Below are 19381 nucleotides of genomic sequence, written 5' to 3' on the forward strand. Positions count from 1 at the left end.
GGGAAATTGATGACAAATTGAATATAGATGAGAAAACCGGAGATTTTGGGCAAGTCACATCAGCTTTATGTTTACAGAAGCCTACAAAGAAAAGAACATTGTACCTACTGTGATACATGGAGGAGGCACAGTTATGTTTTGGGGCTGCTTTGCTCCATCTGGTATATGGTAGCAGCTTCCTATATACAATGTGTATTGTGAGCAAGCTGTCAATCAGTGCTAGGGGCGGGGTTATGACATTTGCTTGACTGGCCTGCACATGAGACCTAGTCCTCTACTGATTCCCTCCTACTGATAAAACACTGATTATATTGAAACTACAGCACACAACATAATAAGTGACACATCCCTGGAATCTGTGTCTCAACACTCAGGTTAAAACGTGCTGACAGATTAACTTAAAAATGCGATTAATAAATACAACAAGTTGTTGCAGAACGGTGACCATTTACACACTCCTTTCTTCCCGTCTTCGTCAGTAAGAGAGATAGACTATTTGGCTCAAGATATTTCGACAGCGTGATCACACCTATACTGCTGTATGGCAGCGAGGTATGGGTCCCAGTGGCCTATCCAGACCAAACAAAGTGGGATTCCAGCCCAACTGAAGTCTTCCATCTGGAGTTCTGCAAATATTTCCTCCAAGTCCATCGCAGCACCTCAAACATAGCCTGTCAGGCAGAGGTGGGACGATTCCCCTTATGGCTCAGTATACACAAGAGGGTGCTATCACACCAGGCGCACATACAGAACAGCAACCCCAGCTCCTACCATCATAAAGCCCTGCTGAGCCGGAGCCCAGAGCAAGCCAGGAACCCCGGCAGCCAGTCCAGCCAAAGTCAGCAACACACCCTGACAAAAGCCCAAATAAAAGATCTCAGAGAGCTGCAAGATGCAATACATAGAGGACTGGAAGAGTGAATTAGAGAACGCCCAGAAACTCACCATCTACCGGTCACTGCAGAGGGACTACACTCTGGCCCCGTAACTGGAAAGGTTACACCACCCCAAAGACAGGCAGACCCTGAGCCTGTACAGACTGAGTGCCCACAGCCTAGAGGTGGAAACAGGGCGGCACCTACAGACATACAAGCCGCGGGAGAACAGACTGTGCCAGCACTGCCAGAAGGGGGCTCTGGAGGACGAGGCGCACTTCCTGCTGCACTGTGACAAATACTCAGCAGTGAGGGCCTCCCACTTCCAGGTACTTACCGCTCATACCCCGGACTTTCCATCCATGGACGAGGAGAGGAAACTCCGCATCCTACTGGGGGAAGAAGAATCAATGGTGGAGATCGCCGCCCAATATGTCACCACTTGTCATAAGATGAGGGGTACCAAAGACCTCCAAATAGACCATCATTCCCTAAATTGTGGCCCCCAACACCCCATTCCCACAACCCTAACCCACTCCCCGTCACACTTCTTTTTTTGCTTTGGCAATGCTAATAGTTTTTTGGTCCTGCCAATAAAGCCTATTTGATTTGATTTGACTAACAACATTATTAGTTGCTAAAATACTAGCCCCTTTCATAGGGGATGTTTTTTCCCCAAAAACACATTACCTGGAAAGAAATGTAAATTATGCAGTAAAAAGATACAGATAGCCCGAAGAATGATAATAAATGTAGGGACCTTACAGTGAACACGGGTCTTCTCTTGTAAGATCTGATAAGTAGATATTTGCAAAGTGGATGAACAGCATTCCTATCGCCTGCTTGGACGTATCTAGGAACCTACAGACAAAAAGGATGACACTGTTACCGCTGTATGGGATTACCAAAATGTAAGGGATAAAAAAAAAAAGTCACATTATAACTGTCTAGAATTTCTGGAACATAAACACTGATACTTTGTTTTACAGGAAAAGCAATACCAGCTCTATTGCACCTAGATTATTTCGTAAAGGAGTATGACGGCACGTGTACTTATACCTGCCAAGATGGCACAAGCACACGGTGGCCTCGCAGTGTCAGTACACGTGACATGACAGGCCCATTTCACCTCCCGATGTGTGAGAGTGCAGCAGAAATATCCCTTTCATTTTCACACCTAGTTTAGTATACGGTGCAATTATTGCCCTGAATCTGGAGCACGCTGCACCGGAGCCTAGAGGAGTTGGGCCTCATCTTTCGGGTCTGGTGCGACATTGCAGGAGGAGACATGGTCACAAAATATACGGTCTCTATTTCCCATAGGAAAGGCCTAGAGGGGTGAGCTCAGCAGTTTCAATTTGTGACCTGCCATACAGTGCCGCATAAACAAAACGGTCACAGATATGGATATTGCAGCATCTCTGAAGATTATATGACTGGAAATCAGGCGAGTCAGTAGTCTGTAAAGACAGCGATCGACTGTAAAGTGCTCTTCCATCAGATCCCTGGGGACTGCGGCCCTCTCAGAGCAGTAAATGTGCTTTTAGGCCAGTAATGTATGCACTTCTTCCATAGGACATGCCCTCCACACTTTAGGCCCCGTTATACCAGTCCCATGCAATCTAGAAATATAATATTGTCAGGCCGCTAATTGTTTTAAAAATAAATAAATTAGAAAAAAAATATTCGGATTAGCCCTGAAATTTTCTGGTCTCCCCTGGTTGAATCTTAACTTTTTAGTTAAAGGGAACCGGTCACCAGTTTTTTCCCTATTAAACCAAACATATCCCCTTCTGCAGCTCCTGGGCTGCATTCTAGGAAGGTGCACCTGGCCCCCCTTGCAGGCCCCTAAAAGAACTTTATAAAATCTTACCGTTTCCTATGCAAATGAGTTTGATTGGCCAGATGGGCGGGCTCTAATTCAGCTCCTGTCCCCCAGTCATGATTTACATGGATGATGCCGCCCCGGTCATCGTCCACGCTGCTGGAGTCTCGCGCAGGCGCATTTTGCTGTGCCCCCATCGCGTGGCTGAGCATAAAGTTTCCCTCACGCGAGCGGCGGTGATGTAGTTGCGCAGGCGCGAGATTATGGGCGGGTACGAGGATGACGCTGGTGAGGTCACACACAGCGCCGCCCATAATCTCGCCCCCCAACACTAGGTGCTCCCTTCTAAAGGGAGTCTCACCCCCACACTAGGTGCTCCCTTCTAAAGGAAGTCTCACCCCCACACTAGGTGCTCCCCTCTAAAGGAAGTCTGCCCCCCATCACCAGGTGCTTCCCTCTAAAGGGAGTCTGCCCCCCAATACTAGGTGCTCCCTTCTAAAGGGAGTCTCACCCCCAATAGGTGCTCTCTTCATAAGTCTTGTCAGTGAGTGCTAAAGAACAGAATATTAAAATTAAGGTGCCTCTTGTGTAAGAAGCATCTTGTGGTCATGTGCTATGGCTGCCACCAAATACTGTCACCGGCATCCAATGATTTGATTTAAAAGTACCAATCTACTGGACGCCGTACCTGCCAATCAGGCACTGATCACACACCCACGGATGTGCCATACATGATGAATATATGAACACCCTTTTTAAAAGTAGTACATTTCCTAGACACGCATGAAAACCTACCATATCCTCCAGGGACGTCGCTCATGCTTTGGTTCTCGGAAACGTTTTACTGTGAATGAAAATATAGAATCTGTTATCAAAGATGAAAATCACATCACTATTAAAGTAAATGTGGGCACATGGTCAGTGTCTATAGGCGTCTGCCGGGAAGGGGTCCAGCTCCACTTTATGGTGTCAGTGCATATACTCAGCTCCATATAGCGAGGCCCGGTACCTATTCTGTACACCGGAGAGCAGTCACTGAATGCCCCAATCTAAGGCTGGGATTGCACAGACGTCTTGTAGGGAGACAGCCCCTTCTGCTTGTCTGATCGCAGGAGAAGACACAGTCACTGGAGAGCAGCCATAGCTGTGCAATGCTTCACATGATTCCCAGTGTGACCATTGGACAGGTCTGCGGAGCACTTGATCCAGCATAGACGTATGTATAATGTCAGCCCAGTACATGACAGAAACAGGGAGGCCGAGGGCAATCCAGGTCACCAGCCGCAGCTTGTGTGTCGCAGGCTGACAATTTCTACTGCCGTTATGCCTAACAGATGAGGGTTGCTAATGGTTTTCTACACGTTCTATGCCCAGCAACTCCCTTATGTAATGCCAATAAATAGTCTTTTAGTGTTAGGTAGCCACCCATAGCTTAAAACAGCTGCATATTGTCTGGCTTTTCCCTTCAAAAATGGTCAGCGTGTATAGGCTGGTCTATGAATGAAATAAATGGCAGCAGGGGCAGCCCGAGAGCCTGGCCAGCGGCATCTTATTTACCATCATATTTACCTTCCAGTAGCATCACCTTTTTTGGCGCCTTTCCGGTCCCGCGGCGCCATCTAGTGCTCATAACTTCTGACTGGCGGGAAGTCAGAAGTTACATCACAAGCAAATCTATGATAGCCAAAACGAGGTTCTCATAGACTTGTAATCTCCGTCCACTCCATGAAACACTAAAGCTGGAAACAAGTCACAAATCGCCGGACACCAACTGGAGCGGCGGTGATTGAAGGTAAAGCCATTGGAGGGGGGGACACAAGCCAGGGCAGAGGGTGGGGGGGGGGGACACAAGGCAGGGCAGAGGGGGGGGACAGGACACAAGCCAGGGCAGGGGGGGGGGGGACAGGACACAAACCAAGGCGGGGGTGGGGGAGGGGGGGACGGGACACAAGCCAGGGCGGGGGGGGGGGGGGTGGAGGGGGGACAGGACACAAGCGAGGGCAGGGGGGACGGGACACAAGCCAGGGCAGGGGGGGGTACACAAGCCAGGGCAGGGGACTTAGATTTAGAGCACCACTACAATGGTGCAATTAAAAAACAAAAAAAAAACAAAAAAAAAAAAAAAACAGCTGAGAGTGGTGCTTTAAGGTGCATTTACACGTCTGTGCTTCAAAACTAGTGATTTATGGACCAGCAAAGGGTCTGAACTCAACAGTCGCATAGGTATATATAAGGCTGTTCAGTACAGGAGACCCAAGGACCTAGAAACCCCTGCATGTAAATGTTGCACAGCATGAAATATCCTTCCACAATACAGCACAAGATGTGTGCATTACCGTCACACCGAGAGATTATACTGGTTACTTCTTCCAGTGTTGGAACCGCTCGCATTAGGGCTCAGTCACATGTTCGTTTGCTATTCATTTAAAAGGGAATCTGTCCCCAGGATTTTACGCCTTCATTTGAGAGCAGCGTGATATAGGGACAGAGACCCCAATTCCAGTGATGTGTCACTTGCTGGGCTTTTTCATGTAGCTTTTATAAAATCATTGGTTTCTCTGCTGCAGATCTTTCAGTTTGCCAATCAGTTCCACACCACTGATTGGCAGCTGGGTACACTTTGCATAGGAAGAAAGCTGCCAATCAGAGATGGGGGTGTGGTTCGACATGTGACATCAGGTTTACTAGTACTGTAGTGATAATATCCTGCTGATAAAACATAGATTTATTTTTTTTTTAAAGTAAAATGACACATCACTGGAATCAGGGTCCCTGCCTGTACATTATGGTGCTCTCAGATTAAGTGGCAAACACCTGGTGACAGTTTTCATTTGGAAACCTATCCATTTTCATATGCCTGATTGTCTGCAATAAAAACAAGTAGAGATTTGGTTGGATTCACAACCCAAACTCACGCATCAAATTAATCCATGAACGGACAATACGTGGTTGCACCCGTGGGCGATCTGTTTAAAACATGGACGTATGAATTCATCCTTATAGGTTGTTCTGTATTATCAAAATTAGCAGGGTGGAATTGTCCATGGAGAAGAAAGTAAAATCGGCCCCAAATGCTTCACCTGCCGGGCTGGGGCGTGCACTGGTATCATGGACACTGGGTGCCTGTAGGGGTCTGTCCCAAATCTGATCACTAAGGACAATGAATCACCATAAGTAGGATGCTGCTCCATGGAAACTATACGAGCTACAGAAAAATATATATTTTTTTAAATCAGGACAAAAAAGATGATTCAGAATATTACAAAGTCACCTATATTTTTTGTAGACCTGTGTAATGGGGGAGTGTGGCCGACAGTGATTGAATGACGTGGTCAATGAGGTTTCATCACTATGAACGCAATCACTGCGGGCTAATGCATCCCCGGCTGGAGGAGCTGGAGAATCTTGTAAGTAGATATCTACGGTAGTTGCCATTTGGGGAACTGTCTGACTCTCGCCCGACTCCTTCCTACAGCGTCTGTCACATAACAGATGTAGTGTAATCCGCGGTGCCACTTGGGTCTTCTACTTTTCCCTCTCATGAGAAAACAGAGCAGTAATTCAGCGAGCCAGGACAAACTGGTTATATTACATAGTAAAGAGCATGGCACAAAGCCGCTCACATATCAGCTAGTTAATAATTTAGGGAGACCGCAGCACTCGCTCTAGTTCACCGTGATGCCCCAGAACTTAGGTCACATAGGTTGGATCCACCATAGGAAAACCCAGCACGTTTACTACCCTGTTTTTCCCAAAAAAATAAGCCCTCCCCCAAAAATAAGCACTAGCAGGAATTTTCAGCCTTTTTGGTGTAAGGCTTATATATAAGCCCCAGCTTGAAAGTAAGCCCTAGTCGTGGTGCGATAATGAAGTGTCCATGAAGCTAAAATAGATAAAGGAATACTGCAGGACACTTCATTATAGAAAGCAGACCCCCCAAAAGAGAAGAAACAAGACCCCACAATCATTTACCAGACACCAAACAGGAGAACCTACAGGGATATGCATCAAGGACCTGCAGTCGAACACACACCCACACACACCAGATCACATACAGTACAGACCAAAAGTTTGGACACACCTTTTCATCTCTAGAACAACTGTTAAGAGGAGACTTTGTGCAGCAGCCTTCATGGTAAAATAGCTGCTAGGAAACCACTGCTAAGGACAGGCAACAGGCAGAAGAGACTTGTTTGGGATAAAGAACACAAGGAATGGACATTAGACCAGTGGAAATCTGTGCTTTGGTCTGATGAGTCCAAATTTGAGATCTTTGGATCCAACCACCGTGTCTTTGTAGAAAAGGTGAACGGATGGACTCTACATGCCTGGTTCCCTCTGTGAAGCATGGAGGAGGAGGTGTGATGGTGTGGGGGGCTTTGCTGGTGACACTGTTGGGGATTTATTCAAGCTTGAAGGCATAGTGAACCAGCATGGCTACCACAGCATCTTGCAGCGGCATGCTATTCCATCCGGTTTGCGCTTAGTTGGACCATCATTTATTTTTCAACAGGACAATGACCCCAAACACACCTCCAGGCTGTGTAAGGGCTATTTGACTAAGAAGGAGAGTGATGGGGTGTTACGCCAGATGAACTGGTCTCCAAAGTCACCAGACCTGAACCCAATCGAGATGGTTTGGGGTGAGCTGGACCGCAGAGTGAAGGTAAAAGGGCCAACAAGTGCTAAGCATCTCTGGGAACTCCTTCAAGACTGTTGGAAGACCATTTCCGGTGACTACCTCTTGAAGCTCATCAAGAGAATGCCAAGAGTGTGCAAAGCAGTAATCAAAGCAAAAGGTGGCTACTTTGAAGAACCTAGAATATAAGACATATTTTCAGTTGTTTCACACTTTAAGTATTTCATTCCATATGTTTTAATTCATAGTTTTGATGCCTTCAATGTGAATCTACAATTTTCAGTCATGAAAATAAAGAAAACTCATTGAATGAGAAGGTGTGTCCAAACCTTTGGTCTGTACTGTACACACACCAGATCACTCACACATCAGATCACATACACACACACACACACACATCAGATCACATACACACACACACACACACACACACACATCAGATCACATACACACACATCAGATCACATATACATACACACACACACACATCAGATCACATACACACACATCAGATCACATACACACACATCAGATGACATACACACACATCAGATGACATACACACACACACACACACACACACACACATCAGATCACATACACACACACACACATCAGATCACATATACACACATCAGATCACATACACACACATCAGATGACATACACACACACACACACACACACACACACATCAGATCACATACACACACACACACACACACATCAGATCACATATACACACACACACACACACACATCAGATCACACGCACGCACACACAGCTACACACAGATTGCACACACGCATCCGATCGCGCACACACACATCAGATCGCACACACACTCACCACATCCCGCAATACCAGCCGGCAAGTGAACCTGGGACGCAGGTCCTCGCGCTCCACTGCATCCCATTTTCCATGCCGGCCAGAAGCAATCGGTATCGCCGGATGTGGTGAGTGTCTACGATCTGATGTGTGCGTGTGTGTGTGTTTGTGTACGTTCTGATGTGTGTGAGTGTTGACCAGAAGCAGGGGAGCTCTACATGCAGCATACCTGCTGGGACCACCCGTTGAAGATCGCATGAGCCATGCAGGCATCCAGGGTCTGGTAAGTATGATTTTCTTTGGACAGTGGATCTGCTTTTTTGGGGGGGGGAGGGGGGGGGGTAAACTTACCCCATCCGTGTTTCCCCAAGAACAAGACCTACCTGTGTGAAAGTTTTTTCCCCCAGTGCAAATGAACTGGGTCACAAAGTCTATATGTACAGAATCGGTGTTAAAATCAGTGCAGAATTCACTGAATCCTGAATGTAGGATATTGCAAATCCAACAATTATTACATGAGCCGCACCTCAAACCTGAGGTTCACAATCAGATTTACACAACATATTGGAAACGTCTGAATTGGGCTTACGAGTTCTGCGGGCGTTTTATAGACAACCTAAGAAAATGAGATTTACGACTGAACCAAAAATAATCCACAAAAAGAAGAAGTGCAGGGTGCAGCTTCACAAACCACAGCAAGTGATGTAAACTGTGCAGAAAGAAAACCACAGAAGAGGAGAACATGGAAAGGAGAAAGCACAAAGTAACAAGGGGGTCTTAGTTTATGTCCTCCACAGTCACGAAGGAGGATATTGTCTGATTTGTCCCCTTCTTTTGAAAAATAACTACCGCCATCTTTTACTAATGTAACTACTGTATACTTGTATGGAGAGGGTTTAACACAGATAAGAAAAAAAAGAAAGGAGCCAATCCAAGCTTTCTCTGGGGGCTACCCATGCAGTGGGGCTAAGGCATTGGCTTCAAGGGGAATCCAACACTTCCCTTCCAATACACTGCACAGCTCAGCGCAGAGCTGCTCCCTTCATACTGAGCAAATAGCAGCTGTTTTCCCAAGGACATAACTCAGAAGGAAAAGTTCCAGGTAGCTCCAAACACAGGACTACACCCATATCCCAGCTGCTACACGGGATCCAGAACGGCGTGCGTGCCAACGGAGCAACGCGTCCAGAAGAATCACAATCTGCTCCATTACAATATTAATTTAGTTCATTTCCAGGTGCCAACAGCAGCAAAATAATTATGTGACATCAGTAACAAGATGTACTCAGCATATAAAGAAATAATAAAAGATAGAAGGGAAAACAACAGTCACCCCCGGGATTACACCAAGCAGCGGCCTGAAGGGAGCGTGCACACAGCTGGAAGGAACACTGCCGACAGCAAGAATGGACAACCAAATCCCCAGAAGGAGCTCACACACCGTGTGGGGATCGGAGCTAGAAATGCTCTGAGCTCCAAGTACTCAAGACTCCTTTTTGACAGTTTGTGTACAAAAAACACAGGTAGAGAGATCCAGCATGAAAATGGACATGAAAGTGATACAGCACGACATAGTACTACAGTAGTGATGAACGGGCACTACTATGCTCAGTACTCGTAACTGGTGAGTGAGCACTACCATGGTCGGTACTTGTAACTAGTGATGAGCGAGTACTACACCATGCTCAGGTACTCAGTACTCATAACTAATGATGAACGGACACTACTATGCTCGGTACTTGTAACTAATGGTGAGCGAGCACTACCATGCTCAGTACTTGTAACTAGTGATGAGCGGGCACTACTATGCTCGGTACTTGTAACTAATGGTGAGCGAGCACTACCATGCTCCGGTGCTCAGTACTTGTAACTAGTGATGAGTGAGCACTACCATGCTCAGGTGCTGAGTACTTGTAACTAGTGATGAGTGAGCACTACCATGCTCGGGTGCTCAGTACTCGTAACTAGTGATGAGTGAGCACTACCATGCTCGGGTGCTCAGTACTCGTAACTAGTGATGTGTGAGCACTACCATGCTCGGGTGCTCAGTACTCGTAACTAGTGATGAGCGGGCACTACCATGCTCAGGTGCTCAGTACTCGTAACTAGTGATGAGCGGGCACTACCATGCTCAGGTGCTGAGTACTCGTAACTAGTGATGAGTGAGCACTACCATGCTCAGGTGCTCAGTACTCATAACTAGTGATGAGCGGGCACTACCATGCTCAGGTGCTCAGTACTCATAACTAGTGATGAGCGGGCACTACCATGCTCAGGTGCTCAGTACTTGTAACTAGTGATGAGCGGGCACTACCATGCTCAGGACTTGTAACTAGTGATGAGCGGGCACTACCATGCTCAGGACTTGTAACTAGTGATGAGCGGGCACTACCATGCTCAGGACTTGTAACTAGTGATGAGCGGGCACTACCATGCTCAGGACTTGTAACTAGTGATGAGCGGGCACTACCATGCTCAGGTGCTGAGTACTTGTAACTAGTGATGAGCGGGCACTACCATGCTCAGGTGCTCAGTACTTGTAACTAGTGATGAGCGGGCACTACCATGCTCAGGTGCTCAGTACTTGTAACTAGTGATGAGCGGGCACTACCATGCTCAGGTGCTCAGTACTTGTAACTAGTGATGAGCGGGCACTACCATGCTCAGGTGCTGAGTACTCGTAACCAGTGATGAGCGGGCACTACCATGCTCAGGTGCTCAGTACTCGTAACCAGTGATGAGCGGGCACTACCATGCTCAGGTGCTGAGTACTCGTAACTAGTGATGAGCGGGCACTACCATGCTCAGGTGCTCAGTACTTGTAACTAGTGATGAGCGGGCACTACCATGCTCAGGTGCTCAGTACTCGTAACTAATGATGAGGGAGCACTACCATGCTCAGGTGCTCAGTACTTGTAACTAGTGATGAGCGGGCACTACCATGCTCAGGTGCTCAGTACTTGTAACTAGTGATGAGCGGGCACTACCATGCTCAGGTGCTCAGTACTTGTAACTAGTGATGAGCGGGCACTACCATGCTCAGGTGCTCAGTACTTGTAACTAGTGATGAGCGGGCACTACCATGCTCAGGTGCTCAGTACTTGTAACTAGTGATGAGCGGGCACTACCATGCTCAGGTGCTGAGTACTCGTAACCAGTGATGAGCGGGCACTACCATGCTCAGGTGCTCAGTACTCGTAACCAGTGATGAGCGGGCACTACCATGCTCAGGTGCTGAGTACTCGTAACTAGTGATGAGCGGGCACTACCATGCTCAGGTGCTCAGTACTTGTAACTAGTGATGAGCGGGCACTACCATGCTCAGGTGCTCAGTACTCGTAACTAATGATGAGGGAGCACTACCATGCTCAGGTGCTCAGTACTTGTAACTAGTGATGAGCGGGCACTACCATGCTCAGGTGCTCAGTACTTGTAACTAGTGATGAGCGGGCACTACCATGCTCAGGTGCTCAGTACTTGTAACTAGTGATGAGCGGGCACTACCATGCTCAGGTGCTCAGTACTTGTAACTAGTGATGAGCGGGCACTACCATGCTCAGGTGCTCAGTACTTGTAACTAGTGATGAGCGGGCACTACCATGCTCAGGTGCTGAGTACTCGTAACTAGTGATGAGCGGGCACTACCATGCTCAGGTGCTCAGTACTCGTAACTAGTGATGAGCGGGCACTACCATGCTCAGGTGCTGAGTACTTGTAACTAGTGATGAGCGGGCACTACCATGCTCAGGTGCTCAGTACTCGTAACTAGTGATGAGCGGGCACTACCATGCTCAGGTGCTGAGTACTTGTAACTAGTGATGAGCGGGCACTACCATGCTCAGGTGCTGAGTACTCGTAACTAGTGATGAGCGGGCACTACCATGCTCAGGTGCTCAGTACTAGCAACTAGTGATGAGCGGGCACTACCATGCTCAGGTGCTCAGTACTAGCAACTAGTGATGAGCGGGCACTACCATGCTCAGGTGCTCAGTACTAGTAACTAGTGATGAGCGGGCACTACCATGCTCGGGTGCTCAGTACTCGTAACTAGTGATGAGCGGGCACTACCATGCTCAGGTGCTCAGTACTTGTAACTAGTGATGAGCACTACCATGTTCGGATTCTCGATACTAAATTAGTGATGAGCGAGCACTAGCATGCTCAGGTGTTTGGTACTTGTAACCAGCAGTCGGAAGCTCGGATGGGGTCGACTCGAGTATAATGGAAGTCAATGGGAAACTCTTCCAGAAAAGTGCTTGAGTTTCCATTTAACTTCCATTATACTTGGTACACAAATTGCGCCAGTCCGACTACTTGTTACACGTACAGAGCACGGTAATGCTTGCTCATCACTCCATAGCACCAAGAAAAGTTACTTGGGAGGACCTCCAGACCGAATAGGAACCCCCTAAGGCCGAGGCCACACAGGGACTAATGCGATCCTCACATGACACTCGGCTCACACTGGTAGCACAGCAAGAGCAGAGCGTCATGCGAGTGTTATTGCGACTGAGGTCCGATCATGCAATTGGACCTCAGCTGAAAAGGGGCGGGCGCTGAAGAGGGCGGGAGGGAGGGATTTATCTCCCCATCTCCTCTGTTGCCAGCTATTGCTATTCTCGCTTTGCACTCGCAGTACACTGGTGTACCGCGAGTGCAGTGCGATCTTTCTCTCACCCCATACACTTCAATGGGTGCGAGAGAAAGGCTCGCATTACAGTTGCAGCATGCTGCGATTGGGGCCGAGAAAATAATCGCTCATGTGCGCTGACACACAGGCTAATATTGTTCCGAATGGAACGCGATGTTTTATCACACTCCACTCGCTCCAATTTTCATGCTGTGTGTCTTAGGCCTAACAATGAGGGACAGAAGCATAGATAATATTGGCAATAATTCATGAAAGTGAATAAATGTTTGTACAATGCCTTGGAGATGCTCAGTGTCTCCAGCAGGTGAGCCTCACTTATTTCACATTTACACTCTCAATCTGACACTAAACCTCCCGCACTTTAGACAAATAGTGACGTGTCTGCAGGACAGACCTACAACCCATGTGAGATTTCTGCAGTGGTCTGTGCCCATAATTCACACCCCGCTAAATGGTCACTTGTCAATACAGCCACTCACCACTCATTAACAGAGGGGGCACAGTGTATTCAGAAGCACCATGGGCGGCAGTGACAGGTGTCATGTATAAACACCATGCTGTCCCAGGCCTGTGACCCCTCAGTATTCGGCCACGTTCACACGCTGAGTATTTGGTCAATATATTACATTAGTATTTGTAAGCTAAAACCAGGAGGGGGTGATAAATACAGAAGTGCTGCCCGTGTTTCTATTCTACTTTTCCTTTGATTGCTCCACTCCTGGTTTTGGCTACAAATACAGAGGTAAAAATCTCACTAAATACTTAAGGTGTGCATGTGGCCTTACGGGAGGTGGGAAGCATGCCATGAGAAAAAGTGCTGGCACTAATACGGTAAAACCTGCGTAAACATGCATGGTATATACTGAAGGGGCGGAACAGGTTTCTAAAAGACAACCTGTCACCAGTGCCCATATTCTATTCCCGCTGATCTAGAGTATTCCGTTTGCTATTTTTCTTAAGGAGAATCTGTCAGCACGTTTTTGCTACTTAATCTGAGAGCAGCATAATATAGGCATTGAGACCCCGATTCCAGTGATGTGTCACTTATTAGGATGGGTACTGCAGTTTCAATACAATCAGTGTTTTATCAACAATAGATTACTACTACATGTCATGTGTCAGGCAGTCCAGCTAATCTGTGTAACCCCGCCCCCAACCACTGATGGACGCTTGCTCACAATGCAGTGTGCTCAGAACCCTGCCAATGAGGGATGTGGGCGGGGTTACACACAGCTTAGCATTCTAAGCTCTGCTACATCTTCAATGGTGAAAACAGGGATTCTATGACAACTGCACCAAGCAGCCCAGTAAGTGATACATAGCTGGAATCAGGGTCTCTTCCCCAGGTCATGCAGTTCTCAGACTTCTTTTACATTTTTTTTCCTTGTATAGTACACCTGAACATAAACTTTATTAGTATACCTTATGAGAGAAAATAGTTTCTTTCTCCGTCAGGACTGATCAATCTAAATTCAGATAGGAGATTGCAACTAGTGAACTTGCAGCAGAATGTCTGTGTCTGAATTCAACTCCTCCCTAGAATTTCATCGGCACCAACCGCCATTTCCTATCCCAGTAATTGGAAACCGTGTCTTCACCAAATACAGGTTTTACCCTTGATTGAGAATGAACAATCACTCCAGGAGGAGAAAGAAGCAGATTTCTCTGATAAGATATTTACATTATATGACTTTCAGTTGTACTACTGATTTATGAAATAAAAAGTTAAAACAAAGGCATAACTGCCTGGCACGTGAGATGTAGTCCAGGCGGTGATAATCTCCTGCTGATGAAATACAACACTCAGGCTAATAGGTGACATTGCTGGAATCAGGCTCTTGTACCCTATATTAAAATAGCAAAAAGCTGCTGACAGATTCCCTTTAAATCTGCTATACAGGTCTACAGATCTGGGCCTTTATATTTAGTCCTAATTTTATGTGCGCTTTACTAAGGAGTGTCTTTAGGCTGGAGTGCACCAATGCCCTAAGTCTCACCCCCTTGTAAAGACCATAAAAATAGGCACAAAATAAAATAAGCCCTTTATTACACAACTGTATGGAGAATTTTTTTTAAAAAAAAACAACAATAAAACAATGTTCATGGGAACACAGGAACTAAAATAAGCAAAGCAAATTAACTTTTCCAACCACTCATCATACGGGCGGCTTCCATTCCTAGTAATAATCTAGTTGCCGCCTGTGAACTGACTCTAACTTCTGAATGTCCTTTCTAAAATGCGGAGCCCAAAACTGGATCCCATATTCCAGATGTGGCCTTACAAGTGATTTATAGAGGGGTAACAATACGTTGGGATCACGGGATCTAATCCTTCTTTTCATATACTCTAAAATCTTGTTTGCTTTGGAAGTGTGTGTGTGTGTGTGTGTGTGTGTGTGTGTGTGTGTGTGTGTGTGTGTGTCATATGTAAAATTAGCAATATAGGTATAAAATATACAATAAATACTCATAAAATATAACTTTTACTTCAGAAAATTTAAAAGACCAATGGTCCCATAAAACCAAAACAAGGACACACATATATACACAGAGGCACAGAGTACACACGTGGATATGAGAGATGTGCCCAGGACTACTTTTGCAGTAACTTATGAGACTGTATGTGAACCTTACCTAAAAACTCCCCTGATGAGTGGTAAAACACGAAACGCGTCGGGAGTAAGGGAATATTGGAAGAAATAAATCCTCTGCAAAAGGATGGGAGGTTGTTTAACCCCATCATAAGTATCCCCTGGTGAAGATGGACGGGGAATGACTAAAGCTTTGAAAAGTCAACCCTGATGCCTGGAATCTGATGCCGGGAAATGGTCCTACACTTGACTGGTGAGATTGTTCCATATTCATATTAAAAGATTGTATTGTGAGATGTTGATATCTGCCTAATATTTGTTGCATCAGAATAGCCTTTGGACAGCTCACTTTATCCAAAATAATTTGTTAATCCCCACATTATATCCTTTAAAACCTATCCAGAGGGGCGGTTCCCCTAGGAGGTTATTTTGGAAAAACAGAGTGACTGCCATCTGATTAATTTATGGTGGAGCCTCTGGGGAAAAGTCCATTATACTGTGCCTTGCATGAGTGTGGCTTCTGTCTTGAGCTTATGAGCCAACACTTATGCTTTTTTTGTATATATGTGTGTCCTTGTTTTGGTTTTATGGGACCATTGGTCTTTTAAATTTTCTGAAGTAAAAGTTATATTTTATGAGTATTTATTGTATATTTTATACCCATATTGCTAATTTTTGATTGCCTGAATTGGGTTCTGATTGAAGAAAAAAAATATATCCAGCTGAGATCTGTATTACATATGTACACACACACGGCTCTGGCAAAAATTAAGAGGCCACTTCTGATTTTTTTCTTTATAGGTATATTTTTGAGTAAAATGTAAAATTGTTCTTTTATTCTATAAACTACTGACAACAATTTTTGTATTTTGAGGTAATACATTATTAGTATTGTTGTTTCTAAATGATGAACTTGTTTTCTTTGCATTATTTGAGGTGTGAAAGCAATGCATTTTTTGTTATTTTGACCAATTCTCAATTTCAGAAAATACAAAAAAAAATGTATTGCTTGGAAATTCAGAGACGTCAGAAGTATATATATATATTACACATACACACAGGGCGCCCCCTGCCCAGTGTGTGTGTGTGTGTGTGTGTGTGTCTGTGTAATATATATATATATATATATATACACACACACACTATATATACACACACAGTATACACACAGGGCGCCCCCTGCCCAGTGTGTGTGTGTGTATATATACACACACACAGGCACCCCTCACACACATACTGTATACACATGACATATATACACACAGGGCGACCCATGTACAGTGTAAATAGTAAATATATATGTCTATGTGTTATACACACAGGGAGACCCTGCATAGTGTGTGTGTGTGTGTGTGTGTGTGTGTGTGTGTGTGTGTGTGTGTGTGTGTGTATATATAATTATATATGTGTGTATATACATACATACCCCTCCCTCACAGCCCAGCCCCACAGGACACACTATGGGGGCGCTCCTCATATACTCACACATCAGGATGCTGAAGGCCATCACAGCCAGAAGGCCCTGCAGAAAGATCCCAAACCTGCCGGTAAGAGCCCCAGATTCGCACCCCGGAGGAGGGGTGGTGGGGCCAGCTCCGGTGGTCATGCTCCTATTCCCGGTGTTCGGGCCCATGGCTCCGTTACCGGGCCCGGAGCCAGCCCCAGCTGGTCACCGCAGCAACCACAAGACGGTAGCCGGGATGGGACGTGTCAGCTGGTCACGTGTCAGTGACACGTGATACAACAGAGAGGAGGCCGGGCTCAGACTGAGGCACGTCTAAGAGGCGGAGCTTAACCCATTGCAGACCGGTGTTACCATATGGCGGATATCTGTGTACCATGTGGAAGGAGCAGGCGCACAATAGGTGCATTTACCGGTGACCGAAGCGCATTTCTGAAGCCTCGGCTATAAAATCCATTAAAAAAAAAAACAGCGCTTAGTGTCCACAACATCCTATCAGATCGCTTGTTTTATTATGAAACCTCCTCTGTGAAAATTAAAGCTGCATTTTGATTGGCTGAACTGCTTGTATGAAACAGCAAACGATGATAAAAATCGAAATCTGCGGCGGTCCAGTTTCTAGTTGCATCTGGACCCGCCGTGTCATAAAGCGGCCCGCCACTAGGGGGAGCTCGGTGTATAGACTTTACACATCGTACACTGAGTGGTGGATAAATCCATAAGGAGTTAGCGCCCTCTGCTGGCGGCACGCGGCAGGAAAGACCATTGAAGAAACGGGTTATTAATGTGTGACCTCACTCAGACATGCGTGTGGATTTTATTTGTCACAGATACCACACGTACCTGCTATAAAGATATTCCAGCTATAAGAACGTACGTGCTACACTGACATGCTACCTGTTATAAGGACACACTCGCTACAAAGACATGCTACCCGTTATAAGTTAAAAGAAAAAGGTTTTGGTACCGTGTTAGCTATTAGTTTTATTAACTTAGTATTAGTTAGGTATCACAACTACAAAATTTTAATTTTGTTTCTCTCACTGAGAGCAATCAACCCGTTATAAGGACATACCCAAAATAAGAACATGCTACCCTTTATAAGGACATACCCGCTACAAGGACATGCTACCCGTTATAAGGACGTGCCCGCTACAAGGACATGCTACCCTTTATAAGGACATACCCGCTACAAGGACATGCTACCCGTTAGGACATACCCGCTACAAGGACATGCTACCCGTTAGGACATACCCGCTACAAGGACATGCTACCCGTTAGGACATACCCGCTACAAGGACATGCTACCCGTTAGGACATACCCGCTACAAGGACATGCTACCCGTTAGGACATACCCGCTACAAGGACATGCTACCCGTTAGGACATACCCGCTACAAGGACATGCTACCCGTTAGGACATACCCGCTACAAGGACATGCTACCCGTTAGGACATACCCGCTACAAGGACATGCTACCCGTTAGGACATACCCGCTACAAGGACATGCTACCCATTAGGACATACCCGCTACAAGGACATGCTACCCGTTATAAGGACGTGCCCTCTACAAGGACATGCTACCCATTATAAGGACATACCCAAAATACAAACATGCTACCCATTATAAAGACATACCCGCTATAAGGATATACCCGCTAAAATAACATACCTGCTATAAGAACGTACCTGTTATAAGCACGTGCACCCTATAAGAACATACCCGCTAGAAGGACGTGCCCGCTATAAGAACGTCACACATCTGGTGTCCGTTTTCATACGGAGACACGTTCACACATACTCAAAATCTCTATTGATTTTCACACAGACCATGTGATCCACAAGGAGACATGTCTGCTTTTTTACCGTCAACATGGATGAAAAGGGTTAACAAAAGTTGATACGTCTGTGAAAACCAAGTTCATGAACAACATCAGTGTGACAGCTCAGTGCCGCCCATATGACACAGACCAGAATTAAATATTTTCAATTAATTAATGATTAATTGATGTGCAAAGATAATAGCTAGATAGAAAAATAGATTGTACAGATATTAACCAAATTAATTAATTATATGAAAAAAAAAAAAAAACTACATGGAGGCCCCCCCCCATTTTTTGATAACCAGCCAAAATAAAGCAGATAGCTGGGGGCTGGTATTCTCAGGCTGGTAAGGCCCATGGTTATTGGGATCTTCACAGCTTAAAAATATCAGCTCAGAGCCGCCCCAGAAGTGGTGCATCATTTTAGATCTGTCAATTCTGGCTCTTTACCTGATTCTTCCCAATTGCCCTGGTGCGTTGGCAATCGGGGTAATGGTACTTGGAGTTGATATCGGCTGTGTAGTGTCAGCTGGCATCAAGCACTGATGTTAGTAATGGAGATGCGTCTATCAGACACCCCCATTATTAACCCAGTAAGTAAAAAGAAAGAAAAAAAACACACACATGACAATACTTTATTGAAACTTAAACACTCCCCAACACTTTAAAAGCAGGTCCACCGTATTC

The 19381-nt window shown here is 45.8% G+C and overlaps 1 protein-coding gene across 1 annotated transcript in view; it reads right to left on the reverse strand.

Annotated features, from left to right (window-relative positions):
• Positions 1-17134, reverse strand: part of STIMATE (STIM activating enhancer) — an 83941-nt gene extending 66807 nt beyond the window's left edge. Inside the window, exons 1-3 of the mRNA XM_075321765.1 lie at positions 16896-17134; positions 3496-3544; positions 1641-1736 (exon numbers count right to left, since the gene is read on the reverse strand). Coding sequence (XP_075177880.1) covers positions 1641-1736; positions 3496-3544; positions 16896-17043 — 293 coding nt within the window. The 5' untranslated portion in view covers positions 17044-17134. The remainder of the gene's footprint in view (positions 1-1640; positions 1737-3495; positions 3545-16895) is intronic.
• Positions 17135-19381: the final 2247 nt, after the last annotated feature.

The sequence above is a fragment of the Anomaloglossus baeobatrachus genome, chromosome 8, assembly GCF_048569485.1.
Source record: "Anomaloglossus baeobatrachus isolate aAnoBae1 chromosome 8, aAnoBae1.hap1, whole genome shotgun sequence".
Classification (NCBI taxonomy): domain Eukaryota; kingdom Metazoa; phylum Chordata; class Amphibia; order Anura; family Aromobatidae; genus Anomaloglossus; species Anomaloglossus baeobatrachus.